This window comes from Armigeres subalbatus, chromosome 2 (assembly GCF_024139115.2).
Source record: "Armigeres subalbatus isolate Guangzhou_Male chromosome 2, GZ_Asu_2, whole genome shotgun sequence".
Taxonomy (NCBI): Eukaryota; Metazoa; Arthropoda; class Insecta; order Diptera; family Culicidae; genus Armigeres; species Armigeres subalbatus.
Window position 1 is genome coordinate 29061273 of NC_085140.1, and position 16515 is coordinate 29077787.

Here is a 16515-nt window from a genome sequence, read left to right on the forward strand (position 1 = left end):
CAATTTCCATACATTATTTCACAATACTTATCCCATCAATCCAGTATATTATCAGCCAGTACCGTTTCCTCTATTCTTCATTCCTTCAGCTACTCCTTTCCAGGCTCCGGAGAGAAGATGTGCTGGAGCAAGGGACTCGGTGATGTTCCACAGGAAGGCCGACCAGCGCCCGGACGTTAGCATGCTATTTGACTTCAGGTTATTCATAGCATTGCCCATTTCGATTAGAAGGTTTTTGATAACCTCTTTTGTGATGTTGTCACCAAATCGGAAATTTCGAGAAAAAATTGACACACGACACAGCAGGAAAAATTCTCGCGTCCACTTTTTTAGCGCGACCTACTTCGATCGTTTTGGGGCCCCAATCAACTGTGCAAAATATGGGCTCGATGGGTTGCGACCTAACATGCCGCATCGCGTTTTAAATTTACATGGAGATTAGTATGGGAAAACGTACTTTTTTACATTTTTGCTCTTAGCGGCTTCAATTTATCATCAATTACGTGACTCAATAGGTTAGCATATAGCCTGGAAGATGCCGAAAGACTTTGCCGAAGAAGGTACGCAGCTGGAAGGTCTACAAAAAATGTTATTACGTTTCGAAAATTGATTGTTCAAACCATATGCAAGAAATCAATGTTTCTGCCATCACTACCGGACAACCTGTGTTATCGAAGGGCAAAACCCATCTTCCTTCTTGTCGGATTTTTTTTCTTTGTGAAATGATTCCGGATAGCTCCCATTAGCTCTAAAGTCCTATAAGATCAATTATTTTGAAATAACACTCAGTTAAATTATTGGTCTACGTAGTTCGGCAGTGCTGGCAGAATAAACGATTTTTTGCATATGGTTTGAACACTCAATCTTCGAAGCGAGATAACTTTCTGCGTGGACGTTCCAGCAACGTTCCTTCTTCCGCAAAGTGCCACTTGGTTTACGATGAACTGAAACCGCTAGTAGTAGAAATGCAAAAATATACGTTTTCCCTTACTAATTTATATACAAACTTCGAACGCGGTGCAAAAAGCGAGGAAGCAACCAATCGGTCCCAAATTATGCACAGTTATTCAGGACCCAGAATGGCTTCGGAAAACCATTGATTTGAAAAAATGACCATGACGCCCCACTCTAATGCCTATCCTCGACAACTTTATAGAACATTGTTTAATAATTAGAACAGACAGATCATTTTACCCAACCGGATCGTTTTATACAGATTTCCCCTACAATTCCCCTTGCCAGATTCTTTCAGAAATTGTATGAAATTACGATTGAATCACATTCCACCAACGCAACGATGATTACTTTGTTTCAACATCTCAGGTCACAACCAAAAATATTTGATGACAATCTTTTAAAATAATGGTAACTTGTTCGATGGAAATGCTTGCCAGTGGGCAAGTCTTTGTAATATGCCACTCAATGGCGCAAATTAAAATGTGAATCTAAAACGAAAAATCGGAGCGCAAATTGCCATGTTTCCCATTTTTGTGATGCTCTTAGCACTCACTGCTAATAGTAATAAAAAACGACAAAGATGAGGCTGAAATTTCCGTTTTGCGAATGTTGTTGATATTGTTGATATTACTTACTTATGGATTACTATTTGGGATGCCATAGTAACCCAATTGGAAGTCCGTTGAACCGAGTCTTCCGCGCCTCTCAGCAATAAGGATTAATTTGAAAATGTTTTTAGTACCGTTCGTCTTAGATTAGATTTTTTATTCCTGATTGGAAATAGAAATAATGATACTTTGAAATTGATTAATATAGAAACGAGCTTTGAAATATAGAAAAACATTTTACTCTATCAAGTGCTTTGAGACACCTCAAATAACACAAGCAACTTCATAACATTAAAAATATATTTAAATGGGTTGTAAACATTGTCGTGAAAAAGGAGGGTAGGCTTATGGGTCAAACACAATTGATACGTTTGCGTGCGTTTTGACATTTTTCCCATGGAAAAACTGTCAAAACGCACGCAAACGTACCAATTGTGTTTGACCCATTAGCACTCCCTAGAAAAAAATTAGCCCCCTCTAGGATTTGAAAAGTGATTTAGCAGTGATATCAATTTTCGACATATAGCTTAATAAATTACTGAAAACGTTTGAAAACAAAAGAACTATCTCCCATATTCACCCTATCGTAATGAAATGAAAGCAAGACAAATGAGCTTGTTTTTCATTTTTGAGAAAGATTCTGTGTGGCAGTGAAATTGCAGTTGGTGTTAATTATGAAAAGGTAACAATGGAGAGCCACCAACATATCAATCAAAGTAATTGTGGTACTTCGCCAGCAGTCAAAGACATGTGGTCAACCATCACAGACTGGAGTGACAGTTTTCTAGCAGACTTCCGCTTGCCTAGCAGCATGATAATCTCCAAAACTGCCATCAGTATTCGAGAAGGATTCTAATCAGAATCCGAGAGTAACTCCCATCAGAATCCCAAAGAATTCTGATTGGAATCTCTAAGGAATTCCTTTCAGAGTCATCGATCGGAGATTTGCTTGGAAACTCCTTGGCCCTTCTAATATTTGCCTCCGAATCCCTCAAAGATTTATTTCGGAGTCTCTCGATGTTTTGCCTTGAAATCCCTCAATTATTTTCTTTGGAATCCCTCGACTAATTGCGTCAGTATCATTCGACGATTCACTTCGGAATACATATACGGTTTGCTTCGGAATTCCACGAACATTTAGTTCGGAGTCCCTCGACGATTTACTTCAGAATCCATCGACGATTTGCTTCGGGATCCATCGACTGATTGCATCAGGATCGCTTCTACATACCTGAAACATTGCCCACGAAATCTCTGGAACATTCCCCTAGGAATTCCTGGAAGATTCTCATTGGGATCCCTGGAACATTCCCGTCGGAATCTATGGAATATTCCCGTCGGAAACCCTTGAGAATTCCCGTAGACATCCCGGGAGGATTTGGAATCCCTGAAACATTCCCTTCCGACTCCCTAGAAAATTTCCGTCAGAAACCTTGGAGGGTTCCCTTCGGTATGCTTGGAGAATTCCCCTCGAAATTTCTGGAGATTCCTGCCGAAATCCCTAAAATCAAATCGCAATCACTGAAAGATTCTCATCATTCCCGTCGCAATCCCTGGAGGAATGTTGCATTATTATTTTTAACTGACGAATTGAAGAGAAAGACAAAACCAAACGATTTGTCTAAAGGACAAAACATCGAACGGCACAAAAGGTCGAAACAGACAACAACTTTTAACGGAAAGAATCAATTTCGCGCACTACAAGTTTTATGCATTTCTTGAATCAACAATCTTTTTTATCTCTAACAGAACGATCTAGATATTATTTTACAGTAATTACTTCTTCTTTGAAAATTACTCATTTTTCAACATTGATTGACGAGATAAGCGTATTACTTTGACTTGAAGTTAAATGCATTTCACAAATTTCTTTGGAATACACCCAACTTATTATCAATTTGTTCTTGATCGATCTTTGGTCCTTTTCGGACTTTTATCCTTTTCGACCATTTGTTTTTTCGAACTTTTGACATTTTTGACTTTCACCTTTTGTGGGAGCAGGTCATTTGGCATAAAGGCCATTGGGCATAACGGACATTTGGCAGACATAATTGTGAGAGGGTCAAAAGTGAGGGTCATTTGGCATAACGGACATATGGCATAATATTTTTTTGTGTCCACTAAATTAGTTGCTTGGCTTAGTGGTGCGGAAAAAACGGAATGGTGAATATAACACCGGTCGATAATAATAGTAAAAAGATATAATCAATTCGTAGAAAGTATTAATTTGCCAAGTATTAATCAATGTTAATTAATATTTCTCAATTGGATGATTGGCCCAGTAAAAAGCAATAAGAATGACTATGTACTCGTGTTAAAAAAATAACGTATGTATTTATTTGGATGCGCTCGTCTGGGTTAAGGCAATCGTGGATGTAATTCTTTCGTTAGATAGGGTTTTATTCGGAACATGGTAATGATGAGTGTGATCCCTTCTTTAAAAGTAGGCGTGTGCCCGGATTAAAGCAATGGTGGATGTGTTTCCTTCTTCAAAAATAGGCATTTGCCCGGGTTAAGGCAATGGTGGATGTGATTCCTTCTTTAAAAGTGGGCGCTTGCTCGGTTTAAGGCAATCGTGGATGTGATCCCTTCTTTAAAAGTAGGACATTGCCCGGGTTAAAGCAATTGTGGATGTGATGCCTTTTTTCAGGGTAGGCGTTCGACCGAATTATAATAAAGGTGTTTTTTTTAAGTTGTCGTTTGCCTGGATTGAAGTAATTCTGCTGTTTCATTTGCCTGTCCTTTCGTTGAATGTCTACCATCAGTCTAAATTTATCAGAATATATTCCGCTCTACTTCATCTATGTAAAAAAAATACATCGAATAACCCTTTATTATTCAATGTTTCAAATTATGCCAAATGTCCGTTATGCCAAATGACCCACTCTTATATTGCAGTTTAAAATTATGCCAAATGGCCTTTATGCCAAATGACTATATGTTAAAGGACCCAAACCCATGCCCTTTCGACCTATCGTCATAGATTCAATTAATAGAACTGTTAAGCTTGAAATTTTAATTCCTTACTCTCTCAGTAACACTATATTCGATGTTATGCCAAACATAAATAATTCTCAAATTTGTTTACATGCACACTAGAAATAAGAAACGGTTTATTTATTTATCATCAGACTAAGGCCGGAGTGGCCTGTGCTGCACATAAAAGACTTCTCCATTCAGCTCGATTCATGGCTGCACTTCGCCAACCACGCAGTCTGCGGAGGGTCCGCAAGTCGTCCTCCACCTGATCGATCCACCTTGCCCGCTGTGCACCTCGCCTTCTTGTTCCCGTCGGATCGTTGTCGAGAACCATTTTCACCGGATTACTGTCCGACATTCTGGCTACGTGCCCGGCCCACCGCAGTCTTCCGATTTTCGCGGTGTGAACGATGGATGGTTCTCCCAACAGCTAATGCAACTCGTGGTTCATTCGCCTCCTCCACGTACCGTCCGCCATCTGCAACCCACCATAGATGGTACGCAACACTTTCCTTTCGAAAACTCCCAGTGCGCGTTGGTCCTCCACGAGCATCGTCCAGGTCTCGTGTCCGTAGAGAACTACCGGTCTTATAAGCGTTTTGTAGATAGTCAGTTTGGTACGGCGGCGAACTCTATTCGATCGGAGCGTCTTGCGGAGTCCAAAGTACGTACGATTTCCAGCCACTATGCGTCTCCGAATTTTCTCTGCTGGTATCGTTATCGGCGGTCACCAGTGAGCCCAAGTACACGAATTCTTCAACCACCTCGATTTCGTCGCCACCGATAGAAACTCGTGGTGGGTGGCTCACATTGACCTCTCTTGAGCCTCTTCCTATCATGTACTTCGTCTTCGACGTGTTGATGACTAGTCCAATCCGTTTAGCTTCGCTTAGGCTTCCTCCATCCTCTCAAAGTTACGTGCCATGATATCAATGTCGTCGGCGAAACCAAATAACTGGACGGACTTCGTGAAAATCGTACCACTCGTGTCAATCCCTGCCCTTCGTATTACTCCCTCCAAAGCGATGTTGAATAGCAGACACGAAAGACCATCACCTTGCCGTAACCCTCTACGGGTTTCGAAGGGACTCGAGAATGCCCCTGAAACTCGAACTACGCACATCACCCGATCCATCGTCGCCTTGATCAACCGTATCAGTTTATTCGGAAATCCGTTTTCGTGCATTAGCTGCCATAGCTGGTCCCGATCGATTGTATCATATGCGGCTTTGAAATCGATAAATAGATGATGTGTGGGCACGTTGTATTCGCGGCATTTCTGCAATACCTGACGTATGGCGAACACCTGGTCTGTGGTAGAGCGTTCACCCATAAATCCCGCCTGGTACTGCCCCACGAACTCTCTTGCAATTGGTGTTAGTCGACGGCATAAAATTTGGGAGAGTACCTTGTAGGCGGCGTTCAGCAATGTGATTGCGCGGTAGTTGCTACAATCCAGCTTATCGCCCTTTTTGTAGATGGGACACACGACACCTTCCATCCACTCCTGCGGCAGAACCTCATCCTCCCAAACCTTGGTAATCACCCAGTGCAGCTCTCCAGCCATCTTCAAGAGATGCTGCGCCTAGCTGCTCTTCCGTTGGGAGTGCCACTTCCAGCTGCTGCGCGTAGTCTTGGGCTAGTCTACACACTTAAAAATTTTCGCCGAGATCTCAGCATTTTTTGTTTATTTTCCCGAGGTGGGCACCGTCGAGTTTCAGCAAACACTATTTTTACCGAGATCTCAGTAAAAGTGACGTTTCATTTGCTGAGATACGGTAAATATTTTGCCGAAAATCAGTAATAAACCAAATTTTCTGCCGAAGTTCAGTTCTGAAACTTACTGAGCTACAGCGGTGCCCGATTTTGCAGAGCTCGAGAAACAAAAACTTAGTGTGTACCGTCTTGTAGCCGCCCAATGTTAAGCCGCGGCGGACGACTCCAACGCGTGTTGATCACCGTCGAGAGTTTTGAGCGCAGACATACTGCGACGAGGTAGTGGTCGGATTCAATATTCGCACTGCGGTAAGTGCGTACGTTCGTGATGTCGGAGAAGAATTTACCGTCGATTAGAACGTGGTCGATTTGGTTTTCCGTTACTTGATTAGGTGATTTCCATGTGGCCTTGTGGATATTCTTACGGGGGAAGAAAGTGCTTCGGACTACCATTCCGCGGGAGGCTGCAAAGTTTATGCATCGTTGGCCGTTGTCGTTCGATACGGTATGCAGACTATCCGGTCCGATGACCGGTCTATACACTTCCTCCCTTCCTACCTGAGCGTTCATGTCACCGATGACGATTTTGACGTCCCGCAGTGGGCATCCATCGTATGTCTGCTCCAGCTGCGCATAGAACGCTTCTTTCTCGTCGTCGGATCTCCCTTCGTGTGGGCAGTGCACGTTGATGATGCTATAGTTGAAGAAACGGCCTTTTATCCTCAGCTTGCACATCCTTGCGTTGATTGGCTGCCACCCAATCCCAGCTCGTTGGTGGTGCCACAGCTTTGGTAGAAGGTAGCCGCTCGATGCCCGCTTTTCCACACTTTCTGTCCTGTCCAGCAGATTTCCTGCAGCGCTACGACATCGAAGTTGCGGGGATGTAATTCATCGTAGATTATCCTATCGCAACCTGCGAAGCCTAGCGACTTGCAGTTCCATGTTCCAAGCTTTCAATCGTGATCCTTTATTCGTCGCCTAGGTCGTTGCCGATTGTATCGAGTCGTATTATCTTCTATGTCGTTCGTAATAGTTGTTTTTAAAGGCGGCTTATTGGGCCTGCGCAAACCTCCTGTCTCGTCGGAGGGCCGTCGTGTCAGGGCTGTTTAGCGTCCCACCTAACACCAGGACTTGGGCTTGTGCGCTTTGAGCGGCACACGGCCGCTTTGGCGGAGCCTACTTGCGGATACATGCAGCATTTTATAGAGGTTTAACAGGGCCCACTGTCAAACCCCACCACATCCTAGGCAGGCGCCACAACTCGCAGATGGCCTGGGGAGGGATCGTCAAGCCCTTGGACATAGTCCCTGCTGCCCCCGACATGAAACGGTGGAAAAAGGATAATTCAAATTTTAAAGGGTGTTCAAATCCAATGAGGTTGCCGTAATCCTTCTGATTACCACGGAAACCCTTTTGCGAGGATGATCTTAGATTTTCCGGAATTCGTGATTATAATGTCGGTGTTTATGCGATTGGAGTCGACATTATCCATGGTCCATCAAAACCCTCGCATGGATAAAAGTCAATTAGGTTCTCGCGCTGACCATTATTGTATTAAATGACTCACCTTCGGAAAGATTAATATGATAATAACGAATGAAATATGGATAGGGTTACTCTTTTTATCTGCTCGCCTAATTTTATTTGAATGGTGTATTTAAGGACACTCCTCACGGAATCCAAACTGTGATATTCATTAAACATTATTATTTCTAGACCAACATTTGAAAAGGGCGTAACAGCCAAAATTTATTACATCTGATTCCTTGTCCACATACATGGCTTTATATGTAGACGAACTATGGTCGTATGCTGACAGGGAAGGGGGGGTTTGCTCCTCTCCGGAGGTGCAAATCTTGCTGAGCGTCTGTTCTCCATGTCAGGATCGGCTCACAACAGCGTCTGTTCTCCATGTTAGGGCGGCTGATCATCGTCCGAGTGCCAGCGAGGGACTCTATGAAACTGTGCACCATGGTCCACCGGAAATAAGGAGGAATGGTCCTCCGGAAATTTAGGGGTTTGGTGTCAGGCCCTGCAAGCCAGCCTTTAAAAAATCTTAAGCAACGAACAATCAACAAGAGAGTACGGACCGGAACCATCGGCGAAGACCACTGCGACGAAAAGGGACTAGCGATTGGAAACTCGGTTCGTGGAACTGCAAATCTCTCAACTTCATCGGGAGCACACGCATACTCGCCGATGTGCTCAAGGACCGTGGATTCGGCATCGTAGCGCTGCAGGAGGTTTGTTGGAAGGGATCAATGGTGCGAACGTTTAGAGGTAATCATACCATCTACCAGAGCTGCGGCAACACACATGAGCTGGGAACAGCTTTCATAGTGATGGGCGATATGCAAAGGCGCGTGATCGGGTGGTGGCCGATCAATGAAAGAATGTGCAGGTTGAGGATCAAAGGCCGGTTCTTCAACTTCAGCATAATCAACGTCCATAGCCCACACTCCGGAAGCACTGATGATGATAAGGACGCATTCTACGCGCAGCTGGAACGTGAGTACGACAGCTGCCCAAGCCACGACGTCAAAATCATCATAGGAGATTTGAACGCTCAGGTTGGCCAAGAGGAGGAGTTTAGACCGACTATTGGAAAGTTCAGCGCTCACCGGCTGACGAACGAAAACGGCCTACGACTAATTGATTTCGCCGCCTCCAAGAATATGGCCATCCGTAGCACCTACTTCCAACACAGCCTCCCGTATCGGTACACCTGGAGATCACCACTGCAGACAGAATCACAAATCGACCACGTTCTGATTGATGGACGGCACTTCTCCGACATTATCGACGTCAGGACATATCGTGGCGCTAACATCGACTCTGACCACTATCTGGTGATGGTTAAACTGCGCCCAAAACTATCCGTCATCAACAATGTTCGGTACCGACGACCGCCGCGGTACGACCTAGAGCGACTGAAGCAACCTGATGTCGCCACTGCATACGCGCAGCATCTCGAGGCAGCGTTGCCAGAAGAGGGTGAGCTCGATGGGGCCCCTCTTGAGGACTGCTGGAGTACAGTTAAAGCAGCCATTAACGACGCAGCGGAGAACAACGTCGGGTATATGGGTCGAAGTCGACGGAACGATTGGTTCGACGAAGAGTGCAGACAGATTCTGGAGGAGAAGGACGCAGCGCGGGCGGTCGCGCTGCAGCAAGGTACCCGGCAGAACGTGGAACGTTATAGACGGAAGCGGAGACAGCAGACCCGCCTTTTCAGGAGAAGAAACGCCGCCTGGAAGAAGCGGAGTGCGAGGAGATGGAACAGCTGTGCCGTTCTCAAGATACACGCAAGTTCTATCAGAAGCTCAACGCATCCCGCAAAGGCTTCGTGCCGCGAGCCGAAATGTGCCGGGATAAGGATGGGAGCATCTTGACGGACGAACGTGTGGTGATCGAAAGGTGGAAGCAGCACTACGAGGAACATCTGAATGGCGCTGAGAGTACAGGCAGTGAAAGTTTAGGCAGCGGAGGAGATGACTACGTCAGTTCAGCGGACGATGGAAGCCAACCAGCCCCCACCTTGAGGGAAGTTAAGGATGCCATTCAACAGCTAAAGACCAATAAAGCAGCTGGTAAGGATGGTATCGGAGCTGAGCTCATCAAGATGGGCCCGGAAAAGCTGGCCACTTGCCTGCACAAACTGATAGTCAGAATCTGGGAAACCGAACAGCTACCGGAGGAGTGGAAGGAAGAGGTTATATGCCCCATCTACAAGAAAGGCGACAAACTGGAGTGTGAGAATTTTCGAGCGATCACCATCCTTAATGCCGCCTACAAAGTGATATCCCAGATCATCTTCCGTCGTCTGTCACCATTAGTGAACGAGTTCGTGGGAAGTTATCAAGCCGGCTTCGTTGACGGCCGCTCGACAACGGACCAGATTTTTACTGTACGGCAAATTCTTCAAAATGCCGTTAATACCAGGTCCCAACGCATCATCTGTTCATTGATTTCAAGGCGGCATTCGACAGTATAGACCGCGTAGAGCTATGGAAAATTATGGACGAGAACAGCTTCCCTGGGAAGCTTACCAGACTGATCAAAGCAACGGTGGATGGTGTGCAAAACTGTGTGAAGATTTCGGGCGAACACTCCAGTTCGTTCGAATCGCGCCGGGGACTAAGACAAGGTGATGGACTTTCGTGCCTGTTGTTCAACATTGCGCTAGAAGGTGTCATGCGGAGAGCCGGGTGTAACAGCCGGGGTACGATTTTCAACAGATCCAGTCAATTTATTTGCTTCGCGGATGACATGGACATTGTCGGCCGAACATTTGCAAAGGTGGCAGAACTGTACACCCGCCTGAAACGTGAAGCAACAAAAGTTGGACTGGTGGTGAATGCGTCAAAGACAAAGTACATGCTTGTGGGCGGAACCGAGCGCGACAGGGCCCGCCTGGGAAGCAGTGTTACGATAGACGGAGATACCTTCGAGGTGGTCGAGGAATTCGTCTACCTCGGATCCTTGCTAACGGCTGACAACAACGTTAGTCGTGAAATACGAAGGCGCATCATCTGTGGAAGTCGGGCCTACTACGGGCTCCAGAAGAAACTGCGGTCGAAAAAGATTCGCCACCGCACCAAATGTGTCATGTACAAGACGTTAATAAGACCGGTAGTCCTCTACGGACATGAAACATGGACAATGCTCGAGGAGGACTTGCAAGCACTCGGAGTATTCGAGAGACGGGTGCTTAGGACCATCTATGGCGGTGTGCAAGAAGACGGTGTGTGGCGGCGAAGAATGAACCATGAGCTCGCCCAGCTCTACGGCGAACCCAGTATCCAGAAGGTAGCTAAAGCCGGAAGGGTACGATGGGCAGGACATGTTGCAAGAATGCCGGACAGCAACCCTGCAAAGATGGTGTTCGCTTCCGATCCGGCAGGTACGAGACGGCGTGGAGCGCAGCGAGCGAGATGGGCAGACCAGGTGCAGAACGACTTGGCGAGCGTGGGGCGTATCCGAGGATGGAGAGATGCGGCCTCGAACCGTGCATTGTGGCGTCAAATTGTTGATTCAGTGTTATCTGTTTAGATGTTAACTAAATAAATGAAATGAAATGAATATGTAGACGAAGAATCAGAAGGAATAAAATTTGGCTGTTACGCCCTTTTCAAATGTTGGTCTAGATTTCTTGATGCTTCCTTCAATAACGGTATTGAACTTAATCTGTAAATTAAAAAAAAACACTTTAATAAAGTTTTAAAAAAAATCCTTCAAAAAGGGAGCTTCAAGAAATAATAATATTTAGTGAACATCACATAATTATGAATGTTAGATACTTAAATTACTTATAAAGTCCAACGCATAACACAATCTCATGAACACAATCAATTAGCAAATAAGTGAATCATTTGTTTTATTCATTTCACAAAATACCTAGAAAATATTAAAAAAAACTGTTTTTGAACTAAATGGTATCGAACCTTTTGCTTTCTCCAAATCAGTAGTTGGGCCGATATAAATAGGGTAAAATGCCCAATAGTGGACCCCCTAGTAGCGGAATTTTGGTCTTCCTGTGAAAAGGAGTAGAAATTTTCAACATATTAACTCTGCTTGATATCTAAAAACAAGCTCTACATCCTCTCTTCACGATACATACATAAAACATCCAAATACATGACGTTATTCGTTGAAATTAACATTTTTAAGTCTAACCGAATTCGCCCTATAGTAGACCCCCTGGGGGTCCATAATAGGAAATTGCTTCCCTATAGTCGACACTTCATTTGATTTTCATGTCCCGTTTCGAGACGTTCTTCTTCCCTATTATGGACCCCTCAAAATATTCCTATAATGGACACTCTCGTGTTTATTTTTTATAGAATGGTGAAAAATCATCTAATTTTATTTTCCATAGCATTTCCAATGCATGTAATCAAATCATAGGACTGTAAGGAAGGTTCTCCCGATAGAATTTCATAGCAAAATATTAACATTGTGCAGTAGTAATGCAAAAATGGCTGGAGGGTCCACTATTGGTTGGGGGTCCACCATTGGGCACTTTACCCTATTTGAAAAAATATGTTAAAGCGGAAACAATAAAATTTTCGGAAAATTTTAAGGATTCTCAAAACGTTCTTTAGCAATTATGAAGAGTTTTTTTTTTCATTTTATTGTTTACTAGCTTTTTCTACCCGGCTGTGATTGAAAAGTAAATTATGCATTTCAAATGTCTAATCGCAGCACCAAACGCAAATAGAGTTTTTTTCAGAAATTACGCAACGCTAAATTTAATGATTTTGGGCTCACACCCTTCCCCTAGTTACACTTTTTGTATGGAAGGTTTTTTTTTGTATGGTTAGTAACGCTCAGCCTGATCCCCTCCCTCCCCCTAGAGCGTTGCGTAAGACAGTTAGATTGACAGAAGGATAGCTCGATACATAGATGCAACTTGACGTGCACACTGTGATCGATTTCTCAATGGTTGGCTGTACCGGTTTGTCTTAGTGTCCTATTTGGTGTTAGGCCATTTGGCCGAATACCGTTTGACTTAATTTTACAATAGGTTAAGGTCTATTTTTGTTACGACCATTCCAAACACGGTAAATATGAGGGAATACCCAAAACGCGTTTTACCTCGGGAGTGCACTATGGGGCCTCTTCCCCTACATACAATGCTCGTAACGGCCTTTTGAAGGACCGGACCAAAGTGTTGCGAAGAAAGGATGTCTTCATTATGTATAACTTCAAGCATTTTCAATGGTTTGAAAATCCCTACTTCAGCAGATTAAGCAATTCTTATCGTGTTAGGATAGGGTACAGAACAAAAAGGAAAATCTTCCATTCAAAGCATAAGTACAATTACCTCTTTAGCTGCGAAGAATGTCCATCAACGGAACAGAAGGAAATGTTATAAGTTTCGTTGAAAAAAAAACTATTGGTATCACTTTCCAGCACTTTTTCCGACGCCCCATTCTACCAGATATATCTGTAACGGGTCCGGTTTTATCGGGTCCGTTATGGTCAAATGACTGGTGGCGTACTTCATTTCGTACACATAACGACTTCCCCAAGTCGCCAACACCGCTTTTCTTTTTTGATGCAGAAAACAGAATGATTAACCGCCATTGTATACGTTTGACGAATCTTAGAGAATTGCTGAAAACAAGGTTTCCTTCGAAAACAGCACCAGTAATTCCTTTGCAACACCTTTCAGGAATTCTGTAGGAAAATTCTTCATGAATTCCTGGAGCAATTTACGAAGGAATTGTTGTAGGATTTTTAAAAGAATTACTGGGGGATTTTTCGAAGGAATACCTAAAGAAATTTGCGAAGAAATGTCCGAAAAAATATTAAATTCCTCCAGGAATTCCTTTGAAAATTCCTCCTGTAATTCTTTCGAAACATTCCCCAAGATTTTTCAGAACGAAAAAATAGCTTAATTTTTAGAACCATTTTTGCGTATATATTCAAATTCAGGAAAATATTCAAACTGATGGATTACGTGCCCTAGTTTAACTCCGCCATTGTTAATTTTCCGCCTCTTTGTGGATTTATTGGAGACCCTAGAAATAGTCAGTTCATTAAAATGGCATTCAGAGGACACACATAATACAGATCAGCAATTAAGTTAAGTTTTAAATAGCTGCACTATTGTAGATTATTGAGCATCAAATATAGCAGTGAAATTTTGACAAAATAACATTGCTATGATTAGTTTTTTTTTTTTGTATATTAGGAGTGGGACTTCTGTCAGAAGTATATGTCGCCAACATATGATCTAATTATTATTTGGATAGCAAATGTACAATTAAGATGAAATGAAAGCAAACATTTCCAATCATTTGAAATACGCCTGTCTACAAGTATACTTAAATTATGTATGAACTTGCTTCCAGACATGTAGAAAATAATGTTCGAATGTTATGGCTATGCTCTAATTACGAATAGGTAGGTTTAGAGTGGAAAAAAGCATCATGAACAATGAAAATGTATGAAAAATAGGGGGAAAGACGGCTTTGGCAGGTTTTGTTCTATTATTGGCAGGGGGGTTTTTGTCGACCAAATTTTATGAAATTTGGCCACAATATTCTTCGATATGCAAAGAATGTTTAGGCCAAATTTGAGCCTAGTCAGTCATAAAAAACCCCCTGCCAATAATAGAACAAAACCTGCCAAAGCCGTCATTCCCCCTACTTACAGAAAGGGAAGGGGACTAAATACCCAGAAACACCACTAACGTAATTAGTGCATCACCCCATAGTAATAATGCGTAAAAAAAAGTTTACTCAATTTAACGAAAATCCACACTCTTTTACCAACAGGAACTCTCCCTCACTCTAAACGACGACAAAAGTTTATCGGAACATCTTAAACTACCCATCCAACGGATCAACGATTACAAGTTACTCTTTAAGGTAAGTGAACCTACGGGTCTACCGACCTCATCAAGCCTCAAGAGCAAATTATCAAACACCTGTTACACACAAACCACGGCAACCTGCAGCAGCATCCCCACGATGAGGGCACTGGCCACGGTGCATCCTTCTTCCGTCCGCCGCAGTAAACACACGTTAAATGTTCTGCCCGCGCCGAACCGATTTCATAATGTATGTCATAAGATTGTCGTCGCTTTTAGTTTAGCGGCTTTGAGCGGTTGCATTATCTTCCTCGGTCCGTCCGGATGAATGGTGGTTTAAAAATATCCCCGTAGCAGAAACAATCCTCCTGTTGCCTGGCCGATCATATTTCGTACATATGCCATCTGCCGATGTCTGCTAGTTTGTAGCTTGAGCTGGCTGTAGATGATGGCGTTTTGTAAACACTGTTCGCCACGCATACCCGCGTTCAACGAAGACGGGGATCTAATTTTAAAACATATCATAGGAAATCCCACAAGAAATTTGTTTGCAAATGTGTGTATTAGGGGAGAATTGTGTGGAATGAGACCGTGGGTGGAATGGCCTCATCGCAGACCTTAATGTTGCTGAAATTATTGATATGAAAATTGTGCATGTCATTAAAGAGATCATCTATTAGTTCAATGAAAAAAAAATACGTTCGGCAATAAAAAAAGTGTGTTTTGTCCGTTGCGACAGATTAGTTGACCCGAGATTGTAGAGCGTATCCAAATTCACAACAGTTATGAAACCACACTATAAATGTGCATATTTTTATTTCATCCTCCAGAAAATCCTCCAGTAATTCTTTCAAAAATCCTACAACAATTCATTCGTAAATTCCTCCAGGAATTCATGGGGAATTTTCCTAAAGAATTCCTGGAAGGTTTTGCGAAGGAATACTGGAGCAGTTTTCAAAGGAAATATTGAGGAAATTCTGAAGGAATCTCTGGATAAATTTCCAGGAGGATTTCCCGAGATAATTTCTAAAGAAACTTTCATAAGAATTCCTAAAAAACGATGGGTATTTTAGATATTTTCCAAAGGAATCACTAGAGAAATGCCCGAAGAGATTCCAGCAGAAATATCCGGAGCAATTTCTAATCTTGCTTGCATTAAAAAGATAACACTGAATCAAAGTTTGACCACAACAGTCGGTTCGATGCCACATCCGTTTTACCACGGCTGCATCCCACAGTCCGCAAGTAGTTTTGCATTTAATCTGCCCACCTAAGATCGCTGCGTTCTCCACCTTCTTGTACCACCCGGATCTGAAGCTAACAGCACATTAGCAGGGTTGCTGTCCGGCACTTTTGCAACATGCCCTGTCCAGCGTATCCTTCCAGACTGAGTTCACGGTAGAATTGGACGAGCTTGTGGTTCATCCTTCGCCGTCACAAACTGTTTTCTAACACACCGCCAAGGATGGTCCTAAATACCCACCCGTCTCTCTAATACTGCGAGTGCTTGCAAGTCCTCATCCAGCATGATTCCTAGATGCCCACCGGTCTTATGAGCGTTTTGTACATGTTTTATTTGGTACGAGTGTCGCCTGTTTTGTAGATGGGGCGTATGACCCCTTCCTTCCATTCCTCGGCTGTTCAATTTCCCAGATTCTTCCAACTTTCGATCACCACACTTTCATCCGTCAAGATGCTCCCATCCTTATCCCTGCACATCTCGGATTGCGGCACGAAGTCTTTGCGCGTTAAGCTTCTGATAAAACTTGCGCGTTTCTGGAAAACGGCACAGTTGCTTCATCTTCTCGCACTCCGCTTCTTCCAGGCGGCGTTTCTTCTCCTGAAAATGGTGGGTCTGCCAGTTCTGGAAATGGCAGGGTACCAGCATTTTTGGCGTAATTGGTTGATTTATAATTTGGCGTCAGTAAGAACTAT

At 43.5% G+C, this 16515-nt stretch overlaps 2 protein-coding genes across 7 annotated transcripts in view; one reads left to right on the plus strand and one right to left on the minus strand.

Annotated features, from left to right (window-relative positions):
- The window catches only part of LOC134218394 (obscurin), a 189780-nt gene that overhangs the window by 137029 nt on the left and 36236 nt on the right, over positions 1-16515 (plus strand). For all 6 annotated transcript variants that reach the window (XM_062697331.1, XM_062697333.1, XM_062697332.1 and 3 more), the window contains one exon: positions 14546-14638. In XM_062697331.1, coding sequence (XP_062553315.1) covers positions 14546-14638 — 93 coding nt within the window. The remainder of the gene's footprint in view (positions 1-14545; positions 14639-16515) is intronic.
- Positions 1-16515, minus strand: part of LOC134218395 (protein hobbit) — a 153723-nt gene that overhangs the window by 76438 nt on the left and 60770 nt on the right. The gene's annotated exons all lie outside the window — the stretch shown is intronic.